Below are 27923 nucleotides of genomic sequence, written 5' to 3' on the forward strand. Positions count from 1 at the left end.
GAGAGTCAGCTTTATCTTCATTATTTCACGTGTTGATTTGTTTCCTGAAGTGTAGCAGGTCCTTTAGAAGCTTTTTCGTGTTTAATAATTCATAACAGAAAATCCAATCAATAAGTTTGATATAAAACATTAAATAAAGACACTTTCGGTTTCGTTCGGCTTGCGCGTTGAAAAGGAAACGCCTTCAACAAATCTCGGCTTGTCAGAATAAACAGAAATTAAACACACTGGGATTATTATTTAGAACACCTAAAATATGAAAAACAATCTAAACAATAAAACTTATTGTAAATAATCTTCTTTAAACGTGTGCAAATCATTAAAAGGCATCTTTTTTTTAAAGCAGACATTATGTCAGATTCGAGCGCTAAAATAAAAACTGTAAGTTTATTTGGTTCTCACCTTGTTGAAAAGACTTGAAGGGCTGCTGTGAACGAGCCGGCAGATATTCACAAGTGTCTCGACTTACAATAAAACAAATGATAAAACCTGCTCTGTGTAACTGAACACGCCCCTGAGAGAGAGAGAGAGAGAGAGCAGAGAGAGAAGAGAGAGAGAGAGAAGAAGAGAGAGAGAGACCTGCAGCGCCTCTCCTGGTCTATTACATTCATTTATTTATTAAATTTGACTGATATCGTCCAATGAACTCGCTCCTGTTCAGCTGCAGCCAGACAAACTTGTTTACATGCGGCGGCTGCAGCGCGCTGCACGTCCGTCCACCAGGGGGCGCCAGAGCCACAGCAGCGGCGAGAGGAAGGAGGCGGGGCAGCGCTGATCTCTAGAACATGCGCACTGGCTTCGCCTCTATCCACACTGAGCACCATCGCTCTGCTGGGACCTTCTAAGATCGTGACGTCAGCACGTACGCTTTACATGACCGGTCCTGACAACGTGCCCCTGCTCAGGCTGCGAGGCTGCGAGCTTTGTAGCTCGACCAAAAAAAACAAAAAAACAACCAAAGACAACATGTTTACGGATTATCACCAACAACGGAGAAGAATAAGCGACATAACGTTAGCTCTCAAATGTGGCAGCGTCACGTCGGTTTAACGGAAATGGGCGAAAGGCGCGACTGCGTTTCACAACAACCCAGCTAAAGAGGCGAGTAACCGTTAGCTTAGCTTAGCTAGCTAGCATCCAACTGCTGACGTTACATGTGAAAATGTGACGGAACAAACATCAACTACTCACTATATATATATGTTATATATAGTGTAATATATAATATATATATATAATATATAATAATATATATATATATATAATAATATACAAATATATATATATATAGTGAGTAGACATATATATATATATATATATTATATAATTATATATATATAATATATAATATATATATGTGTGTACATATATATATACACACACATATATATATGTATTGACATATATATATGTATGTACACATACACACAAGACATATACACATATACAAGTGACAAGTGTGTGCGTGTCTGTCTATCTATATATATATATATATATATTATATAATAATATATATATATATATTAGACACATAACAGAGTGTGCTTTCTTTAGAAAGGCACAAACCCATAAGAACTCCTTATATTTATTCATGTGATCACGTGGCGAACGCACACAGGATGCTATTCACATATAATCTAAAGGGAATAAATTAAGGCTTAGCTTGGTTAGATAGCGTAGGAGATTCGGCAAAAGGCAATTTCACCATCCAATTTACAGGCCATAATAGCTCAAGTGAAAGCGAGGTAGGTAATGTCTTGCTGGTGTTAGCGCCCCGAGCAATTATCCCCTGAGCTTTAAGGTATGATTGCATAAGCCCTGCAGAAAAAAAGATGCGCACAGGATGCTGAAGTGTGGCGCTTGGTTGGATTTTTATGCAGTGGAGGTGAAAGTGTTTCTGTACCAAGGTGTGTTTGCTTAATGAGTTGTGATTGCCAAACTCAATGGCTCGTGTTTAGTAAAACTAATGGAGTGTGTGCATGCCTACAACGGAGGGTTAACGTCTATCCATCTCCTTTAGCCTAATTCCTCACTCTCCCATTGCCCCGAGTCCTCAGTCATCACTCAAGCAGGTCAAGGTTGCTAAATAAAGCGGCACCAAACTTCTTCTCAAAGTGTCCTCGCTCAAATGGGATATATATGTGTGTGTGTGTGTGTGTGTATGTATATATATATATATACACACACACACATATATACATATACATATATATACACACACACATATATACATATACATATATATACACACACACATATATATATATAGTGAGTAGATGATGTTTTTTCAGTCAAACATTTTCACATGTAGCTGTCAGCAGTTGGATGCTAAGCTAAGCTAAGCTAACGGTTACTCGCCTCTTTAGCTGGGTTGTTGTGAAATCCAGTCGCCCATTTCCGTTAAACCGACGTGACGCTGCCACATTTAAGAGCTAACGTTAGGTCGCTTATTCTTCTCCGTTGTTGGTGATAACCCGTAAACATGTTGTCTTTGGTTGTTTTTTTGTTTTTTTTGGGTCGAGCTACGAAGCTCGCAGCCTCGCAGCCTGAGCAGCGGGGCACGTTGTCAGGACATGTCATGTAAAGCGTACGTGCTGACGTCACAGATCTATAGAAGGTCCCAGCAGAGCGATGGTGCTCAGTGTGGATAGAGGCGAGGCCAGTGCGCATGTTCTAGAGATCAGCGCTGCCCCGCCTCCTTCCTCTCGCCGCTGTTGTAGCTCTGGCGCCCCCTGGTGGACAGGACGTGCAGCGCGCTGCAGCCGCCGCATGTAAACAAGTTTGTCTGGCTGCAGCTGAACAGGAGCGAGTTCATTGGACGATATCAGTCAAATTTAATAAAAGAAATTAATGTAATAGACCAGGAGAGGCGCTGCAGGGTCTCTCTCTCTCTCTCTCTCTCTCTCTCTCTCTCTCTCTCTCTATCAGGGGCGTGTTCAATTACACAGAGCAGGTTTTATCATTTGTTTTATTGTAAGTCGAGACACTTGTGAAATATCTGCCGGCTCGTTCACAGCAGCCCTTCAAGTCTTTTCACCAAGGTGAGAACCAAATAAACTTAAAGTTTTTTTTTAGCGCTCAGAATCTGACATAATGCCTGCTTAAAAAAAAAAAGCCTTATAATGATTTACACACGTTTAAAGACGATTATTTACAATAAGTTTTATTGTTTTTCATATTTTAGGTGTTCTAAATAATAATCCCACTGTGTTTATTTTCTGTTTATTCTGACAAGCCGAGATTTGTTAGACTGAAGGCGTTTCCTTTTCAACGCGCAAGCCGAACGAAACCGAAAGTGTCTTTATTTAATGTTTTATATCAAACTATATTGATTGGCTTATCTGTTATGAATTATTAAATACGAAAAAGCTTCTAAAGGACCTGCTACACTTCAGGAAACAAATCAACACGTGAAATAAATGAAGATAAAGCTGACTCTCAGACATTTGTAATTTTGTTTTTTTTGACGTTTATGACTCGGTTTAAATGGATGAAATTAAAATTTTTACAGGCACACACATGTAGAAATATGTGAGCATGCCTCTTAGACTTTCTGCTACATGTCTTGATCAATAGTTTCTGAAGAATTTAATGCAAAAATCTTGTTTCTGATGTTTTTTTGGGTAGGGGGATTCATGCACACCTTTCACTTTTCCTTTCCCCTGTGTAGATGCAGAGGTGGGTTGTGATCTGTTGGGCTCTCTTGGCCCTGGTTGGTGCAGATGAGTGTCCAGATGGAGGAAGATGTGAAGAGGGTCAAACCTGCTGCAACGACCCGGACAGTGGCTACGAATGCTGCCCGTTTGACCAGGTAGATCTGGCTGCTGCATCATAATTTGCATCTGCTGTCAGCTGACTTGCTTCTGTAGTAATCTAACTTTTTGTCATTTGGCTTAACTTTTCATTGTCATTGCACCAAATGTTGGAAACTTTACACCTAAATTTCAACATAAAGTTACAAAAAAACACCATATGTCATAGATTCTTACATTGTTTACAAGTACAAGTTTATTCTTTCTTTTTTGTACCCTTACTTAGTTGATTTGTGTACACTGTGCATGTCAAAGTGCAGTAACACCATATTTAGTTAACATTTAGTTAGGACTACAGTCTTTCTGTCATGATAATAATGAGTCTAATAGGATATAAAATAAAGGAACTGTCCATATATGTCCAGATCAGTCTCTCTTTCTCTACTTCTGCTTTTATGCAGTTCCTCAACATGTAATCTAGTGGTCATTATTCTTTTCTTAATAGTATTTTTAATGCCTTAAATAAATGTATAATTTCAAAGAGAACATCATGTTAAATGTTCCATTTAAACATCTAACAACTAAACCAAACAGTCCACTGCACGGTTAGCCTTGACTCAAACTAAATACACTTACTCGTGTATTTTATTGATGCTGTGTTTTTAGATGTTCTCTGAAGGTAAAATTAAGGATTTGCAACCTGAAAACTTTGAACCACTTTCTTCAGCTGCTGTTACCGTTATCTGCTGCACAGTTAACTTCACTTCATTCATTCACTCCTCAGACATAGTACTTCCATTTAAGTAAAATACTCTGCCCCTTTGTTCATCACATAGTAAAACGTATATTAGATAACCATTCATCTGTGCTACTATTCATTCTCAGTGGTGTTTTACTACTTTATGGGCCTGATAAAAGGACTGTCTTTATTTAGCAAGTGTGATATCAGTTTTAAAACTTTGGTAGTCAAAGTGTCACTGCTGCTGCTCTCCTCGTAGGCTGAGTGCTGTGAGGATCACATGCATTGCTGCCCCGCGGAAACAATCTGCGACGTGGCCACATCCAGCTGTGTGAACGCTACCGTGTCCATCCCCTGGGTTGATAGAGCTTCTGCTGACAAACCGACGCTCTCTAAAGTAAGAATAACAGACTATCTGTAGCTTCTATGATAAAATACTGAGTAAGAATATGAGGTAGATTGTTCTCATCTCCCACCCTGTCCCCGCAGTCCTTCAGGATGATCAGGGCGTACAAGGGGGAGGACGAGGAGAACGTCTGTCCTGATAACTCACGATGCCCACCTGAGTATTCCTGTCTGAAGGCCTTGACAAAATATGGCTGCTGTCCCCTCGCTCAGGTAATCAAACCATGTCCAACACGGACACACATGCAACATCCAAGTGGCAAACTGGACACATGACAGGCACAATAAAAAAGAGGATATAAAGACCAAGAGTTGAAGAGTTCGAATATGTTCATATGTCGTGCAAAATGAAGGTTTATCATCTAGAAACTTCCTGTTACAAAGAGGATCTTTGCTTGTTTACACAGTAAGACGTTTCACTTCATTGAAGGCGATAAATGTCAAGTGTATTTATATAAATATCTACAATTATTTCTGTGCAACGCAGTGCAGAGTCGAATAAAAGCTGAGTATATAGCTATATATAGAGATGTATATAGACTATGGCACCTATTTGGAGTAAAACAGTTATTAACCACTGACTGATTTTGAAGAAGAAGAAATGCATTTACTAAGTGAGTGATGTCTCCTGACAGGGAGTCTCCTGCTCTGATGGGAAACACTGCTGTCCTGAGAGCCACCAGTGCAGCGAAGACAGCCGCTCCTGCATCAAGAAAGGTAAAATTCTTCTAACTACTCGCACAACATATTTCTAGACGGTCTGGGAAGATCTACTTTGTGTTAATGATTAATTACAAATCTTAGTCAACAAAAATAATCTGGAGGCTCCGTTCACGGTGCCTTTCCTGTTTAACCTTTCCACCTATCCTGTGCGTTCAAGTTATGGAAAACAACAATAAATTTCACTGTAACTATGCAGAAAAAGCTCAGATTTTATAGAACAATATCATCTGTAGATATGTGGTCCATTGGAAAATCAATGATTGATTGGTTAACTGAGATAAACCATCCACATTAAGACAGGTACTAAATTAACTGACTATAGCCATAAGAATATATCAATAATTAAAGGACTTTGTGTGTCAGCAGGAGTTCATAAGAATCAACTACTGTAATGCTGCCTTTTCCGGTTGTCTTCAAAAAGTCAATCAGCTGCAGCCAATTCAAAGAACTGGCTGTAAAATAATACTGTTAGCAGCCACACAGGATGGCCTTGGTTCGGGTCTGATTACCATCCCCAGAGACAAAACTAAACACGTAGAAGCAGTTTCTCTGCACCACTGGGTGTGTTTCACCTCTCGATTTTTATCTCTTGATTTGCTCGTGTCTTTTGACATTACCTTGGGTTTCCTGTTTGCCTCAATTTTATGTCTAAAGCACTTTGAATTGAACCTACCTTTCCTTGGCTTACCTTCATTAGAACTCTACTTTTATCTCCAACTAGTCATAGACACATTTTTATAACTTGATATCGTATTATTATCTCCCTGCAGAGTTTGTGACTTCAATCCTGTGCAGTGACGGAGTGTCAGAGTGTCCTGATGGAACCACCTGCTGCGAAGACGCAGAAGGAAAGTGGGGATGCTGTCCCATGCCAAAGGTACAAACTGGCTGACCTTTTCACTATAGACACACACACAGTGTAGGCTTTAAGTGATACTCCATACCATAAGTGAGTGTGAATGAAGAAAAAGTCAAATGATGGATTTTGCATGTCCAGCTATCGTGACTTTACGGCATCCTATCTATGGAGACGTGTCTTTATTGTCTAAACAGGCTGTGTGCTGCGAGGATAAGACACACTGCTGTCCTGAAGGGACCACATGCGACACCGAACACTCCAAATGTATTTCCACAACTACCAGAAAAGAGATGCCGATGTGGGCGAAACTGCCTGCTAGAATAAGAGCCGAGTGGGAGGATCACAAATGTAACTTCACTTCCTCATTCTGGTTAATCATTGTCTAAATCTGAGTGTGTGTGTTCGTGAAACCTGATCTGTGTGTGTTTCCACTTTTAGTGGCCGAACAAGTGACTGCCAAAACAGCTAATGAGGGCGATGAAAAAGCCCCTGAAGTGACAACAGTAAATTCAGTTCCTCCTACTGAGAAGGAAGTGACAGTGTCATCTGTTGCTAAGGCAGCTGCAGGTGAGATCCATCAGATTATATCGAACAAACACAAAAATAAAGTTTATCATTAAAAAAAAACAAAAAACATATGAGATCAGATGCAGTTTTTTTTGCGTTAATAACTTTAACAATGGCTGCATTCCATTTAATTCAAGCATGTCAGTTTGTGTGCATGACTATTAATATTACAGGTATAAGTTGCACTTAGAACATTTCCTAGTCAGTAATAGTACCAATTATATTTTGGTAACCTGATGCAAGAGGTTTAAAAAGTTTTGGAAAGTTTTGTCCAGATTGCAGTTCTTCCTGTGTCCAGCTCTGTTTTAACATTTAATGTAAAATCAAAGATGCCCTGTCAAACAAACATGCCATGTTTCCATAAACCTTGACGGACAGTAGCAAAGTTTGTTGTAATCAGCGAAATTCAAAAATAACTTCCTCAATTCCTCAAGTTCACTTTAAGTGTTTTTTTGTCTTTTTCTAAAGAGAGTTAATTCTTTTAAAACAACTGGAAATTGAGCAATTCAGTGTCCCCAGTTTCAGAGTTTTGGTAAATATGGTCAGCTGCACACGTGTATTTGATGTGATTATATTACCTAATAATCAAAATCTAGCAAGTTGACGGCTTTGCTAACGGCCAAACATCAAGCAAGGTCAACAACACAAAGACATATGCTCTCCTCTGTCAGCTTACTTGCTTAGCTCCTGTTCTGGCACGACACTGACTCCCCTCACTCAAGCATTCGCTCTTCACGGTGGTTAAAAACACCTGTAGTACAAACTGCCTTGGAGCTCTGAGCTCACGGTCTGGGCTAAAAAACTGAGCTAACAGCAGCTACAGTTGGCAGCAGTTTACTTCACTATCGATGTTTTTCTCCAGGCGACGTGCCCTGCAATGATACAGCTGCCTGTCCAGATAACACCACATGCTGTAAAACTGACACGGGCGAGTGGTCTTGCTGTCCCCTACCAGAGGTATGATTTCAACAAGACAACCCTAACATCGATTGTCACCAATGCATAAATGCTTTTAAAACATCTTTCTGATCGTGTCATTCCCAGGCTACATGTTGTGAAGATCATATTCACTGCTGCCCACACGGTAAGAAATGCAATCTGGCTGCCCAGACCTGCGATGACGAAAAATGCTCCGTGCCATGGGTTGCAAAGATACCGGTAATGCTCAGGGTGAGCGTAAAGGTGGAGGAAGTTCCATGTGACTCCACCGCCAGTTGTCCTGATGGCACCACCTGCTGCAAGAACAAATCAGGACTATGGGCCTGCTGCCCTCTTCCTGAGGTAAACAAAACACATTTTAGACTGCACTTCCCAAATTCACTGTGATGGTAGCTGTCACATGCATATATGAGCAGCTGGCTGTTTGGAGCAGCGAAGGGTACTTTAAATGGAGAAATATTGGCTGTAAAATGGAAATTTATCACACATTTCTTTAAAGATGAAGTTGACGTTCTTTACTCAAGCTGAAGTAGAGACACCTGTTTAAAAGAAGACTGACTCTGACACGAGACGGTGCTTTTATGTGGGTAGAAAAAAACCCCACCCATGTCGCAAACCCACTCAACAGTGTCATCCGGTTCTACATACAACAAATGAATCGCACCAGTTTCCCAAGTACTGATTCAACATCTTTACTCAAGTGAAAGTGAACAAGTAGAAATGTATTTAAATTATAAAAGTCAAACAGTACAAGAAGCTGTTTGTGTTTAAACTGAAACTTGAAATGAGACTTCCTCTCTTGTTTTGTCTTGTCACGTCTTTTCCATTTGACTAGTCTCAAGTGTTTTTCAGCACTTGAACTGTATTCTTGCTGTTTTTTTCGATAGGCGGTCTGTTGTGACGACCATGAGCACTGCTGCCCGTCCGGCACCACCTGTGACCCCACCTCCACCTCCTGTGACAGCAGCTCAGGCTCAGTGCCCATGCAACGGAAGATACCTGCATTTACAACAGTGGCGACCACTACGGAGGCGACCTCAACCCAGACTACAAAAGCTGCAAGCACAGAGCAAACTGAGGATGCGGATGAAGACGAGGTGATGCCGGATGAAGACGAGGTGAAGCTGGATGAGGACGAGGTGAAGCTGGATGAGGACGAGGTGATGCCGGTTGAGGAGGAGAGTAAAGAGGTGGAGGGCAAGATTGAGTGCGACCACCACACCAGCTGCCCGCATTCCTCCACCTGCTGCTTCATGAGCTCGTCTCAGAAGTGGGGATGTTGCCCGCTGCCAAAGGTGAGCGCTGCTTGTTCATCACATCGCTGACCTCCGTTAACACCCGTACTGATGGATACTGGGGGGGGTGAAGTAAAGTGTTACTTGGCTGCTTTGGATAGAAATCCCGTCACCTCATTGTGTCAGCTGGTTCTGCAAACAAATTAATTGCGTAGCTTTCACCACTCTGATTTTTTGTAATTATTTAAAAGGAGAACTGGAAAACAGGATTGATGATGTGAAAGTCGCCCTTCCTCTCTCACTTCTCCCCAGGCCGTGTGCTGTGCTGATGGAAACCACTGCTGTCCCAGCGACTACCAATGCGATGAGTCCAAGACCTCGTGCACCAAAGGAGAAGTGGTGATCCCGTGGTACACAAAGCTTCCAGCCACCACCAGCGTCCAGGCTGAACCCAACTCCATGCAGTGCGACGGTCAGACTCAATGCCCCGATCACACCACCTGCTGCAAGCTGGTCACGGGCCAGTGGGGCTGCTGCCCGCTGGAAAATGTGAGCACTATGTGTGTGTGTGGAGAGTGCAGCTGCTTTGACATGAAAATATAAGACGCACTATCAGTACATATTAGCGTTGTCAGGGTTTGCTTATGTAAAATAAAGGCTGTGGTGTTCACTAACCTCCATGCTGCGTCTGCAGGCTGTGTGCTGCCCAGATAAGGAGCACTGCTGCCCTCAGGGTTACACCTGTAACATCGCCTCCAACTCCTGCGAGAAGGTCATCATGCTGCAGCTGGAGAGTCTCCCACTGACACCGGTGTTTCTGCCTGAGCATCATCCAGAGCCCAGTGTCAGCGAAGTCAAGTGTGACGATCAGACCAGCTGCGAAGACGGAGAGACCTGCTGCAGGACATCGGCAACTACATGGGGCTGCTGTCCATACGCTAACGTATGATATGCAGTCATAACATAAGTGTTTTTCCTGTTGCTTCATATTTACTGTACAGACACGAGAGTGGAATTTGTTATTTCTTTATCCATCAGGCAGCACTAAAGTCACCATAAGGAGGCTGTTTAAGATCTTTAATGAAGAGTTTGTGTCACACGTAAACTGTCAGCTTTAATATTGAGGTACTAGATCACAAATATCCACTCTGTTACACTACTGAATGGTCAAAACACAAATAAAGATCAGTTTTAACAGTTTATTGGGGAATGTGCAGTGGTAGGTAAAGAGTTAGTGCAAGGCTGGCACATAGAGATCGGTGTTATATAATAGCACAAAAACAGGTTCACCAAAATACAATGAGTCTGTTAGGATGAGCCAGTCTCAAATAACACACAGTGTTTTTCAAATCAGTGTTTAATTCTGCATGTCTGATCCACCAAACAGCTCTTATTTTGGTGAGAAATATTCATGCAGGGAGCTTTAGTTTAAATCAAACTGCTAATGTTTTTATTTTTAACGTTTGGTCAACACTATAGAAACATTAGGTAACTGTTAAGTGGGATATGACGTTGACCGCTGTTGAGCTATTGATTAATGGTTGTGTATTGATTACTGACGATGTTTTTAGGCTACTTGTAGAAATATGATTATCTTTACAGTAAAAAAGTTTGTTACGCTGTAAGAAAGATGAAGAATATTAAAGTTACGGCAACACAACGCTCCTTAAAACACCTGTGATACATGGAGTTTCAGTGTCAGTGCTGTTACGCTCTATATCAGCACATATTTATACAACTAACCGTTGTATAAATAATAATAAAACACTCTTTTACATGAGACTTAACAACTGTTTTAACAGCACCACCCGTGTCATCCTCTGTCCTCCTCCACAGGCGGTGTGCTGCAGCGACATGCTGCACTGCTGTCCCACCGGCTACACCTGCACCGGTACTGGAGACTGCACCCAGGACCCCAGGCTTCACTGGCTCAACTGGCGCATTTTCTACGCCAACAAGAAGAGAGCTCTAATAGTGTGAAAACATCTCTCCTGCACATCATGTCATTTGTTTCTGCGCGCTATGCACTAATGGGAAATAACGTAAAAGGATTTTATGATAATTGTTTAAATGCTTTGTTGTTAGGTTACAGTAGCAGAGGGTTGCACTCGGGGGTTATGATGTTCACTTCTGACATGTTGTTCATTACACTCTTTGTTATTCCAAGCACACTGTTTGCTACTTGAAACTCTACTCCATCCATAAAACACTCCACATTTTATTTTATTCACTGTCTGATTCTGTATGATCTGCTTCAGCTGTTGCAAAGTGCACTCTTCAATCCATCAATAGTCATAAATACGGGGCATAATTTAAAATCAAACATATACTCCTGCGTGATGAATGAGTCTGCCGTGGTGCCGTTTTCTGGTCAGTACTTGTGTTTAGTGTTTAGATGTGAAGCAAACATGGATAAATACATGATTGGTGCAGCTTTTTCTCTCGGGGAGTCAGAGATATTGGATAAAACTAATAAACGAGATCTGATGTAACAACATTTACAACTTGTCATTTCTTGTCTGGCAACAGAAATACCAGAGAACACCTGTTACATGAAACAGGTGTACTAAAATGTTATGTAACTGATGATAAACTGGTGTCTGCCTGTTGGTTGTAATCCCACTTTTTAGGATGACGTAGTGTTTGAGCCTGTTTCCAGTGATTTCGGATTATTCGGGTTTATGGAGCAGGAGTGAAGCACGGTACACGTAGAAATCGCAACTTCCCATTATGTAATTCAAAATAAAAGCCTCAAATACTTAAAACTTTTTTTAAAAATATAAAATAATCATCTTGCAAAGATGTTGATACCCACAGGGGAAATTCTCACGGTACAAAAGCACAACATGCTTAGAGGTGAATAGAATAGAAGTACTCCTTGAATTAAATTAATTAAAATAAACGTGGAACTATTTAAGCATGAGAAATCCAGCAACTCAACTCACGCTGCCAAATATTCAACATGTATAACTACAGGCAAAATGGGTATAGGTATGAATAATAATAATACATAAAACATATTGTATTGTGTTATTCATTATATGTATGTAGTTTGGAATTATACACACCATACAATAAATGATTTATTGTAATTTTGTGTAGCTTAATTGACTATAATTTTTATAAACGTTGAACATTATTTGAAATACATGTGAAAACATTTCCTTAATAAAATTCCTTAAGTTATTAATAGTTTAAATATTATTTATATTTTTTATTAATTTATTCGGGAAACGCAATATAAATATTTATATCTATATATATAATATATATATACATGTAATTTATGTACATATACACAGAAAAGTATCACTGCTTAAATCTACCTATAGTTTTCATCTTCAGCTTTCTCACATATGTCTATATAATGTAATATAATATGATACTTTAATTAATTTTTCACTCTAATTTACCATATATGGGCTTGAAATACAACCAAACACACACAAAGCTCACAGACCTGCAAATGTGGGGAGGTTGTGGAGTGATGCAGCACCCTGGAAGCAGTTAGGGGTTTGGTACCTTGCTCAAGGGCACCTGTGCCCAGGAGGTGAACTGGCACCTCTCCAGCTACGGGTCCATCCTCCATACTAGAAGAAGAAGGAGAAAGACAAAAAGGTTTATTGCCAGGTACGTTTTCACATACAAGGAATTTGTTTTGGTGAAATTTGTGCATAACAAACATTCTCTAAAAATATAAGGAAGATAAAGAAAATCAAGTATTAAAAATACTAAACAACATAAATATATACACACTATGTTTTAAAATAAAAAAGAGCAGTACAGCTGTGCAGGAACTGCACAATACTTTGGTCCATCCACTCGCTGGTTTCCAAACCAATTCCCTACAGACTGAACCAGGGTTGTTTCTAGCGATTTGGGGGTCCTATGCAAGATGCTATTAATTGATATTAAGTTTATTCACATACAAACAATCCTAGCCAGATGGCTGACGTTACTAACGTTTATCCGAGGCCAGCATGACAAAAGTAACAGCATTATGGCTCCACCACACATCATAAACCTTTATTGTGTGAATGCTAAGTTCCTGGCAGCTTAGTTTTGTGTATAACCTCTAAAAAAAAAAAGTTACATGGTTTACACAAAAAATGAGGGGGTTTTTTCGGCTACAAAAAAGACAGGTAAGACAGGCTTGGGGGGCCCCTGGTGGACATGGGGCCCTATGCAAGTGCATAGTCTGTATATAGCAAGAAACGGCCCTGGACTTATCTACTGGCACTCCCATTTATTTTTAATTGTGGTACCGACATTTTTACTTAGATAAGGGTCTGTCAGCATTGTAGCCAACTCACGAAAACTTGTGTTTCACTATTTTCTGACTTTTTACACCCAGAAATAATCAAAGATTTGAGAAGATAGCTGTCAGATTAACACACAGACTAATCTGTACTCGCTCAAAATATCAAAATACAAGTGTATAGATCTATACATGTGCAAAATACTCTGAGCTTTCTTATTAAAGCTGATTAAAGTGCAGTTATTCTGATATTCTGTAACATCCCTGACTGACAACCTCTCAATTGAGGGTATTTAGTGATTTTTCTTTGGCTTATGTAGCTTCCTATATGTTTGGTTTTAAAGAGATAATCTGCAAGTGTCATTTAGGGATTTATAAAATTGTGTGTCACTATTTCACTATTAAATAATCAATTATTTGAGAGGACAGCTGTCAGATTTACATGATACTAGAAACATGCACAAATCTGCAGCTAACAACTAATCTGGACACTCTGTTCTCACTGAAATTACAAATATATATATACACATATATATAATAGATGTATACACATTGTGTTAAAACCTTCCACTGAGTGGCTCTGAAAATTGTGTTTCACTATTTTCTGACTTTTTAAAATAAATAATCAAAGATTTGAGAGGACAGCTGTCAGATTTACACTATACTAGAAGCATGCACTAATCTGGACACTCTGTACTCACTAAAATTACAAATATATATATAAACATTTATATATAATAGATATAGACCCCCTGAGTGGCTCTGAAAATTGTGTTTCACTATTTTCTGACTTTTTAAAATAAATAATCAATGATTTGAGAGGACTCTTATTAAAGCTGATTAAAGTGCAGTTATTCTGACTGACAGCCTCTTAACTGAGGGGATTTTGTGATTTTTCTTTGGCTTATGTAGCTTCCTATATGTTTGGTTTCAAACAGATAATCTGCAAGTGTCATTTAGGGATTTAAAAAATAGTGTTTCACTATTTTCTGTCTTTTTAAAATCAGAAATATTTAAAGATTTCATAGGACAGCTGTCAGATTTACACTATACTAGAAGCATGCACTAATCTGGACACTCTGTACTCACTAAAATTACAAATATATATAGAAACATTTATAAATAATAGATATAGACGCGGGGCCCTATGCAATTGCATAGTCTGCATATAGCAAGAAACGGCCCTGGACTAATTTTTTTTTTTTTTTTAATTGTGGTGCTGATATTTTGACTTAGATAAGGGTCTGTCAGCATTGTAGCCAACTCAAGAGGTTATATTTCCAATAAAACATGGATGCTTTTATTCTGAAAGCCACCGTGCCAGACTTCCGGTGTCTTCCCGCAGTTTGACGTTTCTTTGACGTATGAATCATTCTTACCAAGATGGCGCCGCTGCACCTGTCTCCTCGGCGCTGATCCGTGTTGTTGTTGTTTTCTGCGCAACAAGAAACCGAGCGACAACAAACCGGAGCCGTTAAACAACCGGAGAGACTTCCGTCAAACTGAACATGTCCACGGAGGAGCTGTCAGCCTCGGACAGCGAGGCTGTCCTGGCCGGCGCTGGGGAGCGTTGGGCACCGGTGGGAGCTGTGGCCAGCCCGGAGGAGGATGAGAGCGGCGGCGGCTGCGGGAGCGGGAGCTCCGGCTCCGGCCAGCCGACACAGAGAGGCTTCTCCGGGGACAGCGAGGAGGAGATGGCGGCCAGGCTGTGGAAGCTGGAGGAGGAGCAGGACCTGCTGAACTCCTCTCTGCTCGCCCTCACCTCGCACTTGGCCCAGGTCCAGTTCAGGCTGAAGCAGATCGTCCACGCACAGAGCGAGGAGAAGGAGAGGATGCTGGCCGAGCTGGAGGAGTTCGCCTTCAGGGGCTGCCCGCATGTGGTGGGCTGCAGGGCGCAGGATGCCAAGCAGCTGGAGAACTCGGTGAGGCTTGATGAGCCCGCACACACAATGCATGAAACACCTTTACTTAAATCATGAAACACAATGCATGAAACACCTTTACTTAAATCACGAAACACAATGCATGAAACACCTTTACTTAAATCATGAAACACAATGCATGAAACACCTTTACTTAAACCTTTACTGAGTTATTCACTGCTTTTCTATTTCCATCCATGCCACAGATGTGAGATGTGTGCAAGTGCAATTATATATATAGTTATATTTGGGTGTATTTAGTGTCTGACAGCCTCTTAACTCAGATTATTTGGTGATTTAGTTTGTCTGAAGGGAGACGGACAAAAGAAAACTTCACTGTTTCACTATTTTCTGACTTTTTACACCCAGAAATTTGCCTTTACTTTTTATATTTTATGTTCTCTCTCTCTCTCTCTCTCTCTCTCTCTCTCGCTCGCTCTATAATAGATAGATATAATATATATATATATATATTATAGATTTATATATATATTATTATTTTTATTTGATATTGGGCTGCTCCGGGGACCAGGGGAAACCAATTTTCGTTTCATCCAGTTTACATGTGTTGTAATGACAAATAAAACTCCTTGAATCCTTGAATATCAAAGATTTGAAAAAGATAGCTGTCAGATAACACACAGACTAATCTGGACTCGCTCAAATATCAAAATACAAGTGTATAGATCTATACACATGCAAAATACTCTATTAAAGCTGTTAAAGTGCAGTTATTCTGACTGACAGCCTCTAATCAGGGATTTGTATTTCTCTTGGCTTATGTAGCTTCCTATATGTTTGGTTTTAAACAGATAATCTGCAAGTGTCATTTAGGGATTATAAAATTGGTGTTTCACTATTTTCTGACTTTTTAAAATCAGAAATAATTAAGATTCATAGGACAGCTGTCAGATTTACACTATACTAGAAGCATGCACTAATCTGGACACTCTGTACTCACTGGAAATTACCAATATATATATATAGTGGCTCTGAGGTTTCCTATAAAAGCTGATTAAAGTGTGTCCGTTGCGTCACGCTCGAGGCGGCTGCGCCCTCCTCTTGTTTCTCTTATCTCCGCTGGAAAACGTCGCTTTCTGCCTCTACAAGTGTGTGTGAGTCACTCCTGCGTCCGCAGGTTGAATGAAAAACGCCTCCAGCAGATCACTATCTGTTTAATAAAGGCTTCCGTGTGCACAGCGGTGTCGAAATGACCCGCCATTGTTTACTCCCTCTGCCTCTTTGCATTGAACTGAAGCAAAGCCACTGCCCTCACGTAATGATTGTTTGCCGATTGTTGCACGCCGTGCTCCACCCTAAAGGTCTTCTCGTGTCATTTCTCTCTTGCTGCATGCTTTGCTTGCAGGGGGATCTGGTGAGTATGACACCCGACGTCTCTCTGAGAGTTTGGTTTGTGTGTTTTGTGTCAGTGTTGTGTTGATACTGGTATCATGTTGTGGTGCTCACTGTGTTATTGTGCCTGCTTTCTGTCTGTGTAAATTAAAATCATTGTGTGTGTCTCCTGTCAGAGTGAGAGGGAGAAGAGGGAGCGCCTCGAGGCTCAGAGGGAGAAACAGAAGGATCTCATCTTCCAACTGAAGACGCAGCTGGACGATCTGGAGCGCTTCGCGTATCAGGAGGGCAGCTACGACTCGCTGCCGCAGTCTGTCGTCATGGAGAGGCAGAAGGTGGGAATGAGGAAATGTAAAGCTCAACCGCTGGAAATGGGTTCAGTCGTGTCACACCTACACGGCTACAGGTTGTCTGATCGGCTGTGAATCCTCTGCCAAACATGCAGCCCAGCAGATGATCTGCATGGTCGTGTTAAATCCACAGACCTCCTCGTCTGTTACGTTGAGCACATAATGTTGAGATCAGGTGTAACGAGTCTTAAAATGGCTTCAGGCTTCGCACATTGTTGTATTTCTCACGTGAAGGGGTTTGCTTGGAAAGCTTATCCAAATACATGCAGCCCATCCGAAACCTGCTTTTTAATTTTGTAGTTACACACTAAAGATTGACTGAGAAGTCATGCCTGAGGCTATACTTCATGCTGACATCAGCATAACCAGCAGGTGCAACCATGTTTTAAACACAAAGTACAGCTGATGATGATGAGGAATGTCAGTATTTTTGCTACAAACCAAATGAGATCGAAGTTCACAATTCCTCCTCTGGAGACCACGAATATGTGCCAAATTTCATGATAATCCATCAAATAATTGCCGAGATATTTCACCTACAAACAGAAATGTCACCCTCATTTTGGCGCTAAAGTATAAGTCAGATGATCACCAGCAAGGTTCATCCTCTGGAGAACGTTGATGTCCTCATAAATGACTTGAATGTAGTGCCGTAACCAGCACAAAAATCTACCAGCACAAACACATTCTCCACCTTTTTCAGGTCATCATCGACGAGTTGATCAAAAAGTTGGACGTGAACCTGAACGAGGACATCGGCAACTTGTCGCCCGAGGAGCTGAGGCAGAGAGTGGACGCTGCCATTGCTCAGATCGTGAACCCAGCCCGGGTCAAAGAGCAGCTGGTGGATCAGCTCAAAACTCAGATCAGAGACCTGGAGATGTTCATCAACTTCATCCAGGGTACACAAGTCTCATATCGAGCGGATGAGAAATTCCTGTTTCATTGTGTTTTCGTTTCACAGTTGCTCTTTATTTCTTTAATGACTTTACTTTCCCTTCCAAAAGACGAGGTTGGAAACCCGCTCTTATCGGATGGTGCACACAGCCAGCAGCCACAAGCATCAGGGACCAACGCCAGAGCTCCAGGAGTGAAGAAGAAAGGTCAGTCGAATCAGGTGGCGGAAAGATTCAGACAATACGCTGTCTGTTCTGCAGCAACGCTCGGTTTTATATCACAGCAGTCTCAGTCAAGGCTTCAGTTTTAGCTACAACGTGTAAAATACTACAGCAACAGATTGAGGAGTCGTTCAGACTTCCAACAGACGAAATCCAGTCCAATCTGAGAGTCAGATCACTGATTGTTCAGGCGATTAATCAGGCCTCGTGATGACAAATGTGTGTTCTCCACCTCTCACTACAGTTGATCCAGAGCAGGCCCAGAAGATGCGAGACACCGGCCTGCAGCTGATCCAGAAGGCCCTCGCCGTGCTGCAGATCTTCGCTGCGAGCCAGTTCGGCTGCGCGCCGGGCCACGTCCCTCAGAGCATGTGGCCTCAGGAGTCGACAGGACGGGATTACGGGCCCCTGCTGCAGCGACTGGAGGCTGCTGTCGAGAAGGTGCGAGTGCTGGGCTCCTGCAGGCAGCCCTCGCTCGAACACGTCGTCAACTACACCAGCAACGCGGCGCTGGGACCTCGAGACGAGCTGACGACGTTCGTGAGGAAGGAGCTGGCGTTTGCTCTGAAAGACTTGTTGTCGCACGGCCTCTTCTCGCCGTCCCAGACCGTGAGTCTGGTGCTGGCACCCATCTCCTGCCTGCTGCCTTACAGACCCTCCCCACAGACCATGCACCCGTGGGAACTCTTTGTTAAGTACTACCAATCCAAAAACGGGAAGGCCTTTGTGGAATCACCGGCCCGCCAGCTTTCACAGTCCTTCAGCTTGCCTGTAGGGGGCGGCCCGGTCACCGTCACCCCTAAACAGTCTCTGCTGTGGGCCATTCACACTGTGCTGAAGGAGCACGGACGCTACAAACGAGGACCGGACACGGAGTTCAAAGCGCTGGTGTGCATGGCTCTGAACGAGCAGCGCCTGGTGTCGTGGCTCAACCTGCTGTGCAAGTCCGGGACCCTGATACACCCGCACTACCAGTCCTGGAGCTACATGGCTCAGACCGGCTTCGAAGGAGCCCTGCGAATCCTCGGGCGCATCAGCCACCTCAAATTCAACCTCCCAGTGGACCTGGCTGTTCGGCAGCTGAAGAACATAAAAGACGCTTTCTGAGGAGGGCGACGAACCCGCGAAGAGTCGAGAAACATCGAGTGTTCTATCAGCTAAACGACACTGTTCTTACCTGGCATTCAGGACACCGAGCATGACTTTGTGCTTCAAGTATTCAACCTTATTAAAGGTTATTAAAGTAGCCACCCATCTAAAGTAAAGTGCAAGTGTGTGACGTCTTACAGTACATGCATGGACGATTATGTCATTCACCATAATCTTGCGTATCCCACGATGTTTCAGATGCCAAAATGTCACGACGACGACGCTCCTTGTACTGTAAACACGCCTTAGATTGAGATTACCTCATCTTTAGTGAAGCCTTCCTGACCTTTGCGACCTGTGCCCCCCCCTCCATCTACGTGATAGTGGCCTAACCTATGCAGCAAAGAGAGGCTGGACTCGTACAGTAATCAGTACTGTAACGTCGCCGCGAGCTTCTCTTCTTCTACCGTGGCTTCGACACGGTAACCCGAGAGCTCGCGGTGTCATCGGCGGTCCTCGTTGGTGCTTGTACCGCTCCCATCGTAGCAGGGTTGGTTGATCAGCAGCACTCAGGTCAACTCTGACGGTTTCCATCGTGATGCACGGAGCCAAAGCTGAAGTTTTGTGTGACATCATGTGGCTGTTACGTGCTCGCGACTCCATTCCAAGCTGTTATCCTGCATGTTTTTCTTCAGGTGTGCGAAGGATCAGACCCTGTATGAACTGCTGCTTTTTCTCTTATCCCAGGTGTAGTCACACTGATATCGTATGATAGAGATTTATTTAATGATCTCATGTGTAACACTAAAGTTTATTTCTTCAGAGAAGTTTGTTTTTATCTTCCCGAGACAGACGAGTTGCACGTGTGATGAATGTACAAACCATAGTTGCTATTAAACGGAGGTTACTTTCTATCCTGTAGCTGTTTGTCTGCTCAGTGTTCAGCGTCACGTGGACGCGTCAAACCTCTGCGAGACGGCGTGCTCATGAGCGACAGATCTGAGATGATTCCAGGACGGTGCACTTTGTGACACGTGTGCACATTTTATCGTTTGTTTTACGTGCTCTGTTCACGTGACGTGTCGTAAATATGATGCTGTATTTTGCTTTTTTCCCCATTTTATGTTCTGTCCGGCTGTTACGTTGTGATTTATGTGAAGAGACTTTTATTTATTGGACAGCATGTTTTAGCTGCTGAACTGTAGTAATAGACACACCGAATCATTTAAATTGTGCTATTTATGTTATTTTTATTTCATTGCTTTAAATCAAATAATATATTGGGAGATGTGAAGTGTGTTCATTCTTTTGCTTTTAATCATGTTTAATGCATTCCTACAGCTGTAAAGAAATTAAACAGAGTAAATGAACCGCTGTGCTGCTCGTGAGTCTTTATTCTTCATCATTTTAAGTTTCCAACTTTATCTGAACGCATCTCGCACAGAACAGAGATGACGACATCCTGAAGAAGACATCCATCACATTTATTATGTAAAAAACATTTTTTTTAAATGTGCAAAAGGCATCGTCGATTGCTAAAATCTTGGACTTTTAAATTTGCTGACAGTTGTCCTTGTAAGTGCAAAACCTATTTGGCAATAAACTTCATTCTGAGCTTTTACCTGTAGTTGACTAGTCTTACCTTGACATATTTACTTTTTTATTTTTTATGTTTTAGCATCTAATCGGTCTGTGATGTGATTTTCTGTTCAAAATAAATAAAAAATAAAAATATCAGATCTCTCCACTTTTTTCCCCCCAAACTCTTTTTAAAGAACAAACAAACAAATAAAGAATTCAGTCATACTAGTTCACATTGTACAATAGTAATATAGCAGCAGCAGTTACATGATAGTATAATAAGGATCAAAACAGAAAAGCAAAAATAAATCCTTTATAAGGTTTTAGATTTACATACTGCATAGTTCACTGTTACTTGGTTTTTATTGTACTGTTACTGGTTTTATTTAACTGTTATTTATACAGGTGTATATAGTGTTAAAATAGGATATTGTTCAGGTGTATAGTGTTAAAGTTTTGTTTTCTTGCTATCACTTACTATCTCACTTACCGTTTGGGAGCTGCTGTAACAAAAACAATTTCCCTGCGGGGATTAATAAAGTATTTCTGATTCTGATTCTGATTTCTTGTTGGTAATTAACTCAAGAGACTTAAAATAATAATCAACTTCAATCAAAAATAGCTTAAATGATGGTGATGAATCTTGAAATTTACATTTATGGATGTGAAATTTCCTTAATAAAATATAGAGGTTGACAATAATACATAGTTTCTTTTCTTTGTATTCAAAATAAGAATGTTTTTTCCCCTCGATGCTGATTTTCTGTTTTGTTTACACAAAACTCAAGTTCTTTCCAAAATGTACGACTATACGGACGACCATAAAATAAATGAGTTACATTTACAAAAGGTACATTTGTTATCGATGTCAAGGAATTTTGATATATATGCTTTAGATGTTATGTAGTATTTTTAAATGTAATTCTCTGATTTTATTTGTGGCAGAATTTAAAAGGAAATATTATTAAAATTATTCCGCAAGTATTTTGTTATTATTGATTTTTTTTTTTTATTAAGAACGTTATTAGCAATCTATCGGTCTGTGATGTGATTTTCTGTTTAAATAATAAAAACAATAAAAAAATAAAAATACCCGAGCAAGAAACTACGCCCGGACGTGACGTAGGCGGCCCGGCGGGTCAAAGGTGACTTAACTCTCGGCTTCCTTTCCTGTCAGCGGCGGCCGCAGAGCAGCATCAGTGAGTGAAACTTCCCTCCACCAATCCTCGAACATCGGCCCGAATCTGAGCTAATCTTCGTTTTTATCACATCACGTCTAAGAGAACTTCCTTTAGTCGCTGCTGTCTGTTTTTTCCGTGTGTTTGGTACTTTAAAGGAGGATAAATGGATTTTGTGACGGCGTCAGGGCTCATTTCCAACATGGCAGCTTCCCGTTAAACGGCTGTTTTTTGTTCCGCGCGGACAGATTTTAAAGTTTAATTTAAAGTTAGACACATCAGCTCTTTCTGGTTTAATTCAACAATAATAACAATAAATGTTAAGGGACGTCTGAAATCCGGCTATGCTAACGTGCTGAGCTCGCGCCTTCTTAACGTCTTCAAAGTTTAAATATTGAGTTTTATTATTGTGTTGTGGTTTTTTTTTTCTCTCTGTGTGGCAGAAAGGGGCAAGTCAGAAGCCTGGGGAAGGTGGTGATGGTCCTGGCTGGACGCTACGCCGGGCGCAAGGCGGTCATCGTGAAGGTGAGCTTACCTGAGTGTGTGCGTGCACGAGCTCGGTCCAGAGAAGACACTGGTTGCTAGGGACCAGAGGGTGACGGTGGAACTGAGGTGGTTCCTCCAACACACCTGATTCAGATCAGTAGGAGAACATGGGTTATGTCTGTGAGCCGTGTCACCGTTTCTAGATCAAACTGTAGCAGCGATAGCTGTTCTAGTATCGAGGTTTTCATCTCTGAATTTAGGGTTCAGTGTCGCCCCAAAGTCGCTCCGACATGCATCCAAAGGAGCTGGGGATCGAACCACCAGCATCTGATTAGCAGATGTTGTGGAAATTTCTGCTGCTGTGAAGAAAAATAGAAATTGGGACAAGGTTTTTATTTTCTTTGGCCCCGAATATGGGGACACCTGATATTTATACCTGAGGGGCGACTCCTTCACATCCCTTTGTCTGCTGAAGGAGACGCCCTTCAGAAGACCCTTCTATCTGTTGCAAGTATGTGCCGACCCCCCCGTTGATGTTTTACACCTGAAGTTTCCTGCAGGATCTTGTATTAGGTGCAAAGTTGAGTCGAGCATCACAATTTACAAAGACAAAAGGAGCTGGTGTCTTATGTTAGGAGGGGGAGGTTGTATTGAATAACGAACACACGACCCGCTCACCTCCACAGCTGTCCCATCGTCTATGGTCACTACTCTTTTTTTTATTTTATCATGTCTCTTTGCAGAACATCGATGATGGCACAACGACCGTCCTTACAGCCACGCTCTGGTCGCAGGCATCGACCGTTATCCCCGTAAGGTGACCACAACCATGGGCAAGAAGAAGATCGCCAAGAGGTCCAAGATCAAGGCCTTCGTCAGGGTGTTCAACTACAACCACCTCATGCCCACCAGGTAGTGTCCTGTGTTTCGTGAGTTAGTCCTGGGCACGGTCGATGTTTCACTCATTTCTCTCCTCCCTGGTTCTGGAGACTCACTGCCTCCAGTTTAGATTTTCTTGCTGCACACACCTGATTCAAGACATCAGCTTCTTAAGTGTCTAAAACATGTAGTGTATTAAGTCCCCAGGATCAGGGACAAGGAAACAGGAACAGTAACGCTCATGAAGTCAGAACGAAATAACACTCTATAGGTGTGACGATGTTGGAAACATCCAGATGCTGACTGAGCTTCAAGCTTTTGTGAATTCTGTAAAGGGATCAACGTTTTTGTTTAACAGCCTGACAGCATCCTCAGTGATTCACAGTGAGAGCACCATAAACAGTCTGTTTTCTGCTGTATATAACAAGGAGATGCTTCGCTTCAGGGTTTTCATGAACATAAAATGAACTCTGCTGTTGATAGTGAGGATAGTACGTCACGGTATTTCCTCATTAACCACCTCGCCTCCCAGTTTGATTTTAACATGAGTCTTACAAACTTGGTGTCGAGGATTTCACTTGAACGGCATCTACAGAGCTGGATTCAGATTCCAGTTTGCTCTTTAAGAAGCTGTTTCCTGCTCATCCTGTAGAAGCTGGCTGCAGGAATCAGTTTGATTGTCATAATTAATAGATGTTACACAGCCGGTATGTCGTGTTTGGATTTTGGTTTTGCTGAGACTGAGGTCAGTCTTGTAATGTTTGAACACCCGAGCTCATGGACATGAGTAAGACAAAGATGATTGGCTGCCTGTTGAAGTTTGTCAGTGATCATCAGGTAGCGTCCAGCTGCTCGTGTCTGAATGTGTTGGTGTAAATCAGACTAAAAGAAGTTTCTCCTCTGATGTTGGAAGGTGAAATATTCTTTCTGTTCTCCTTCAGATACTCTGTGGATATTCCTCTGGACAAAACTGTTTTCAACAAGGACGTCTTCAGGGATCCGCCCTCAAGCGCAAAGCCAGGCGAGAGGCCAAGGTCAAGTTTTGAGGAGAGGTGAGTCCCCGTCAGTCTGTACAGACACGAACCTTCAAATCCACTGTGGGCCAGAAAAACATGTGACTTCTAGTGGAATATTGTCCTGATGGTGACGTGTAGAAACGAAATGAGGATGATGTTCATTGTACTTCATCACTGTTTAATCATAACAGGTTTGTTGTTTCTGTTCCAGGTACAAGACGGGCAAAAACAAGTGGTTTCTTCCAGAAGCTCCGATTCTAACTTCACCCAGTTTCACAAATAAAAGTTTAAAAATGGATTTCCACTGTCGACTCTTCTTGATGTTTTCTGTCTCTGAAATGTGCCGAGGAAAACTTGCTGTTTTTTAAACAACGAAGGCAGATAGGAAAAAAAATTGTGTGTATAATGAGCCTGTTTTTCCCCATCAGGGGAACAAACTTGATGACTTACACCAATGAAAATATCAGTTACAGTTATGCAAAATATTTCAAAATGAGCTTCACAACAGTAAAATCCTGCCGTAACTGGATTACTGATCATGTGGATCATATTATAGCCCTCCAAATAAAGTTCACTAAGTGTTTATTTGACAACAAAACCAATTTGCACAAAAATAAATAAAATGAAATTATGTAGTAGTAGATTTACAGGCTCTATTTACGAATTTCCAAAATTAAATATGCATACTTTATTCATGTATAATAGAAATCGTGTAAACGGACTTTCATGACGCCATAATTAATGTTCAAAATGAATGAAACAGCACTGATTAATGAGGTGAATTTATATAATGAAATAGATTAATTAATTTTAATGTAGAATTTGGTCACTTATAAACTTTGATTACAAACTTCTTTAACAGAAACTGACTGAAAATGAATCAATTTAATTTCCACCTTAACAGTGAACTATCAATTAGCTCCATTAATTAAAAACCGAACATAAGAGGCTGCATTCCGAAGCACCTGAACGCAGCACGGCACGCAGCGCCCCCTGGTGGAGAAAGAGGCGTTCAGGGCTGCTGGAAAAAGAAACTGAAAGAATAAACGTGACTTCAACTCCGAGAGCAGGTAAGTGCACACCGCGAGCTCGTTAATGAAAAACTAAAATACGAGTTTAATTATGATTATTAGCACGTGACCACGGGGTCGCTGTACATTAAAGAAATCAGCTGACGAAAGTTTGTTGGATTTGACGTGTGTCAAGTTTCTGTGACGTTTTTAAAGATTGAGGAGTCACTGTTTGTTTAGTGCGCTCAGGCCTGCAGTGTGTCACACGAGTTTAACAGAGTTAAATCACTGACACACTGTCTTTGATCACACGTCTTAATTATCACATTTAATTCACTGACGTCATTAAAAGTTTTAATTTTTCTGTATTTTTCCAGATTACTTTCACTATGTCTCAGAAGAGGTGAGACGTCATTTTCCTTCTTCCTGTTGTTCAGATAAATGTCACACACAACAATGCATCTGTAATATTATTATACATTAACTACTGTAGGGCTGCAACTAAGGATATCGATGAATTCATTAACTGATCAGTTGTTTCGTCCAGTCAGAAAATGGTTAAAACCCTTATATAGCCCCATGATCATGTAAAATATTAGTTTTAGATGTAAAACAGAGCAAACCTCCCATATTTTAGGAGGTGGAAAGCATTTTTGCCATCTTTGTGTGAAATTTACCTTTAATCATTAATTATTAGTTTTTTGTTCATAAAGGTCAGAAATGTGAAAAATGTCCAAAGTTTTGTTCACAACCCCCAAAATATCAGTTTAAATATGATAAAACAGAGAAATCAGAAAACGAAACCTCCATATCTGAGAGGCTGAAATATTTTTGTTTGTAAAAATTACTTTTTATAATTAATGATGGTTAACGATTGATTGTTTTGGTCCATAAAAGTCAGAAAATGGTGACGGTGGTGATGTCCTCAAAGTCTTGTTTTGTTCACAACCCCAAAATATTCGTTTAATATGATATAAAACAGAGAAATACATCATAAACATACATGTCTGACATTTTGTGTGTAAATATACTTTTAAATTTAATAGATAATTGTTTGGTCCATGAAATGGTGAAAAATATCCCTCAAATTTGCCAAAATATTCAGATCACACATAGAGGATAAAAGAAACAAGGAAATATTCACACTGTGAAACTTAATTTCATAGTTGAACAACAACAGATTGATCAACCATCGTTGCAGCTCTAAACGTTGTTCTCAGCATCACTGAGGGATCATTAACCGATATAAAAAGTGTTTATTCGTCGTCCTCTTTGTGTTCCAGGATTTCTCTTCTCGTGACGGAGCCGTCCATGGAGAGCTTGGAGCGAGTAAGGCTACAATCACCAACTACAAAGGTGCTATAAGAGACTGTGGTACTGCAGCTCAGCAGTGTTACGTGAGTGATTCTTTATTAGTACAGATGATTGATTAAAAGTTATTGTGTGTCCGCAGAAAAAACACAGCACTCCTCCAGGAGCAGAAAGGAGCTGGCGACTGCAGAGACGAGACGGCGTAAACTGGCTCAGGAGTTTCAGGCTGCGCACCGAAACTGAGCCAGACTCTGCAAAGGACGAGTCTCCCACAGGACAAGATTGGAAAGGAAAAGGTTTGAGTCTTTATTTAAAAGTTCCTTCACTGGATGTTGGAGCTTCACTGTGCAGCACTGGTGAGGCGGGGGTACTCGCTGGTTGCAGTGGATTGCAGGCTTAATCAGAGAAACTCTCCTCATCAAACACTGTAAAAACGGTCCCGCAGGCTAAACTGAAGCTGCACATGGAGGAAGAGTTGGATCTGCTCAGGGAGATCGAGAAGGTGAGAAAAGCTTGAAGGAAGAAACCGCTCAGAACTCTGTCTAAGAGCGACTGACGATCGTTCATCCGCACCGGACGCACGCCGCCTGCGTTCATCCGAGACAGGTCCCGGTAAACCTTTACCTTTTTGTTTATCAGGTGTTTCACTGCCGTACCAGAAGGAAGTTTTTCTTCAAGGGTGCGACGGAAAAAGCCGTCAAAGCAGAAACGTTTGAAATGGAACCACGGGTAGAATCATCCGATGGAGGGGGGGACGGCGCTGGTTAGTTTGAGGAAGAAGTGGTGAGTTATCAGCGAGAGTCCGTCCAGTTTAAATGTTTTTAACGAATGATTCCTGGAGAAGAAGATTTCCCAAATGAGATGTCAGAGTGAAGTGGATTCTCTTTGGCATTGCTTGTTTTAAGTATTAGTACTGTGAAGACAATTCCGACGATCCACAGATCCAAACTTAACTGGCGTAAGTTTCAAGCCTACTCACTTTTGTCTCAGTCCAGCCAGTGACTGAACAGGTAAAATAAGGTGGCACCACGCAACCACACCCTCTGTGCCTGTTACCGAAATGATAGTGAACCAGAGAAGGTGTGATCTAAAAACAGAAAACAACACAAAGCCTGCTTGCAGTAGCCTTGACATAAATCCAGAGCTCTCTTTG

The 27923-nt window shown here is 41.4% G+C and overlaps 3 protein-coding genes and 1 pseudogene across 5 annotated transcripts in view; 3 read left to right on the top strand and 1 right to left on the bottom strand.

Moving 5' to 3' along the window:
- The window catches only part of slc25a39 (solute carrier family 25 member 39), an 8679-nt gene extending 6077 nt beyond the window's left edge, over nucleotides 1-2602 (bottom strand). Inside the window, exon 1 of one of the 2 annotated variants that reach the window (XM_027285190.1) lies at nucleotides 2359-2602. The gene's annotated coding sequence lies outside the window, so the exon portion shown is untranslated. The remainder of the gene's footprint in view (nucleotides 1-2358) is intronic. The other variant, XM_027285189.1, reaches the window with a different exon arrangement.
- A 295-nt stretch (nucleotides 2603-2897) lies between these two features.
- Nucleotides 2898-11716, top strand: grna (granulin a). Its single transcript, XM_010746267.3, has 14 exons — nucleotides 2898-3041; nucleotides 3671-3811; nucleotides 4751-4888; nucleotides 4981-5109; nucleotides 5532-5613; nucleotides 6390-6496; nucleotides 6673-6826; nucleotides 6917-7045; nucleotides 7908-8002; nucleotides 8090-8326; nucleotides 8872-9279; nucleotides 9532-9768; nucleotides 9914-10162; nucleotides 11056-11716. Exons 2-14 carry the CDS (start codon nucleotides 3671-3673, stop codon nucleotides 11197-11199), a joined length of 2250 nt encoding a protein of 749 aa, XP_010744569.3. The 5' UTR covers nucleotides 2898-3041; the 3' UTR covers nucleotides 11200-11716.
- A 3230-nt stretch (nucleotides 11717-14946) lies between these two features.
- Nucleotides 14947-20401, top strand: rundc1 (RUN domain containing 1). 2 transcript variants are annotated; one of them, XM_019273538.2, is made up of 6 exons: nucleotides 14947-15399; nucleotides 16766-16774; nucleotides 16929-17087; nucleotides 17806-18004; nucleotides 18110-18205; nucleotides 18465-20401. In XM_019273538.2, exons 1-6 carry the CDS (start codon nucleotides 14986-14988, stop codon nucleotides 19325-19327), a joined length of 1740 nt encoding a protein of 579 aa, XP_019129083.2. In that variant the 5' UTR covers nucleotides 14947-14985; the 3' UTR covers nucleotides 19328-20401. The 2 variants fall into 2 exon arrangements, with proteins under 2 accessions (XP_019129083.2, XP_019129084.2); XM_019273539.2 differs by lacking the exon at nucleotides 16766-16774.
- A 2011-nt stretch (nucleotides 20402-22412) lies between these two features.
- On the top strand, nucleotides 22413-24747 carry LOC113747058 (60S ribosomal protein L27-like; annotated as a pseudogene).
- The last annotated feature ends 3176 nt before the right edge of the window (nucleotides 24748-27923 follow it).

The sequence above is a fragment of the Larimichthys crocea genome, chromosome XII (assembly GCF_000972845.2).
Source record: "Larimichthys crocea isolate SSNF chromosome XII, L_crocea_2.0, whole genome shotgun sequence".
Classification (NCBI taxonomy): domain Eukaryota; kingdom Metazoa; phylum Chordata; class Actinopteri; family Sciaenidae; genus Larimichthys; species Larimichthys crocea.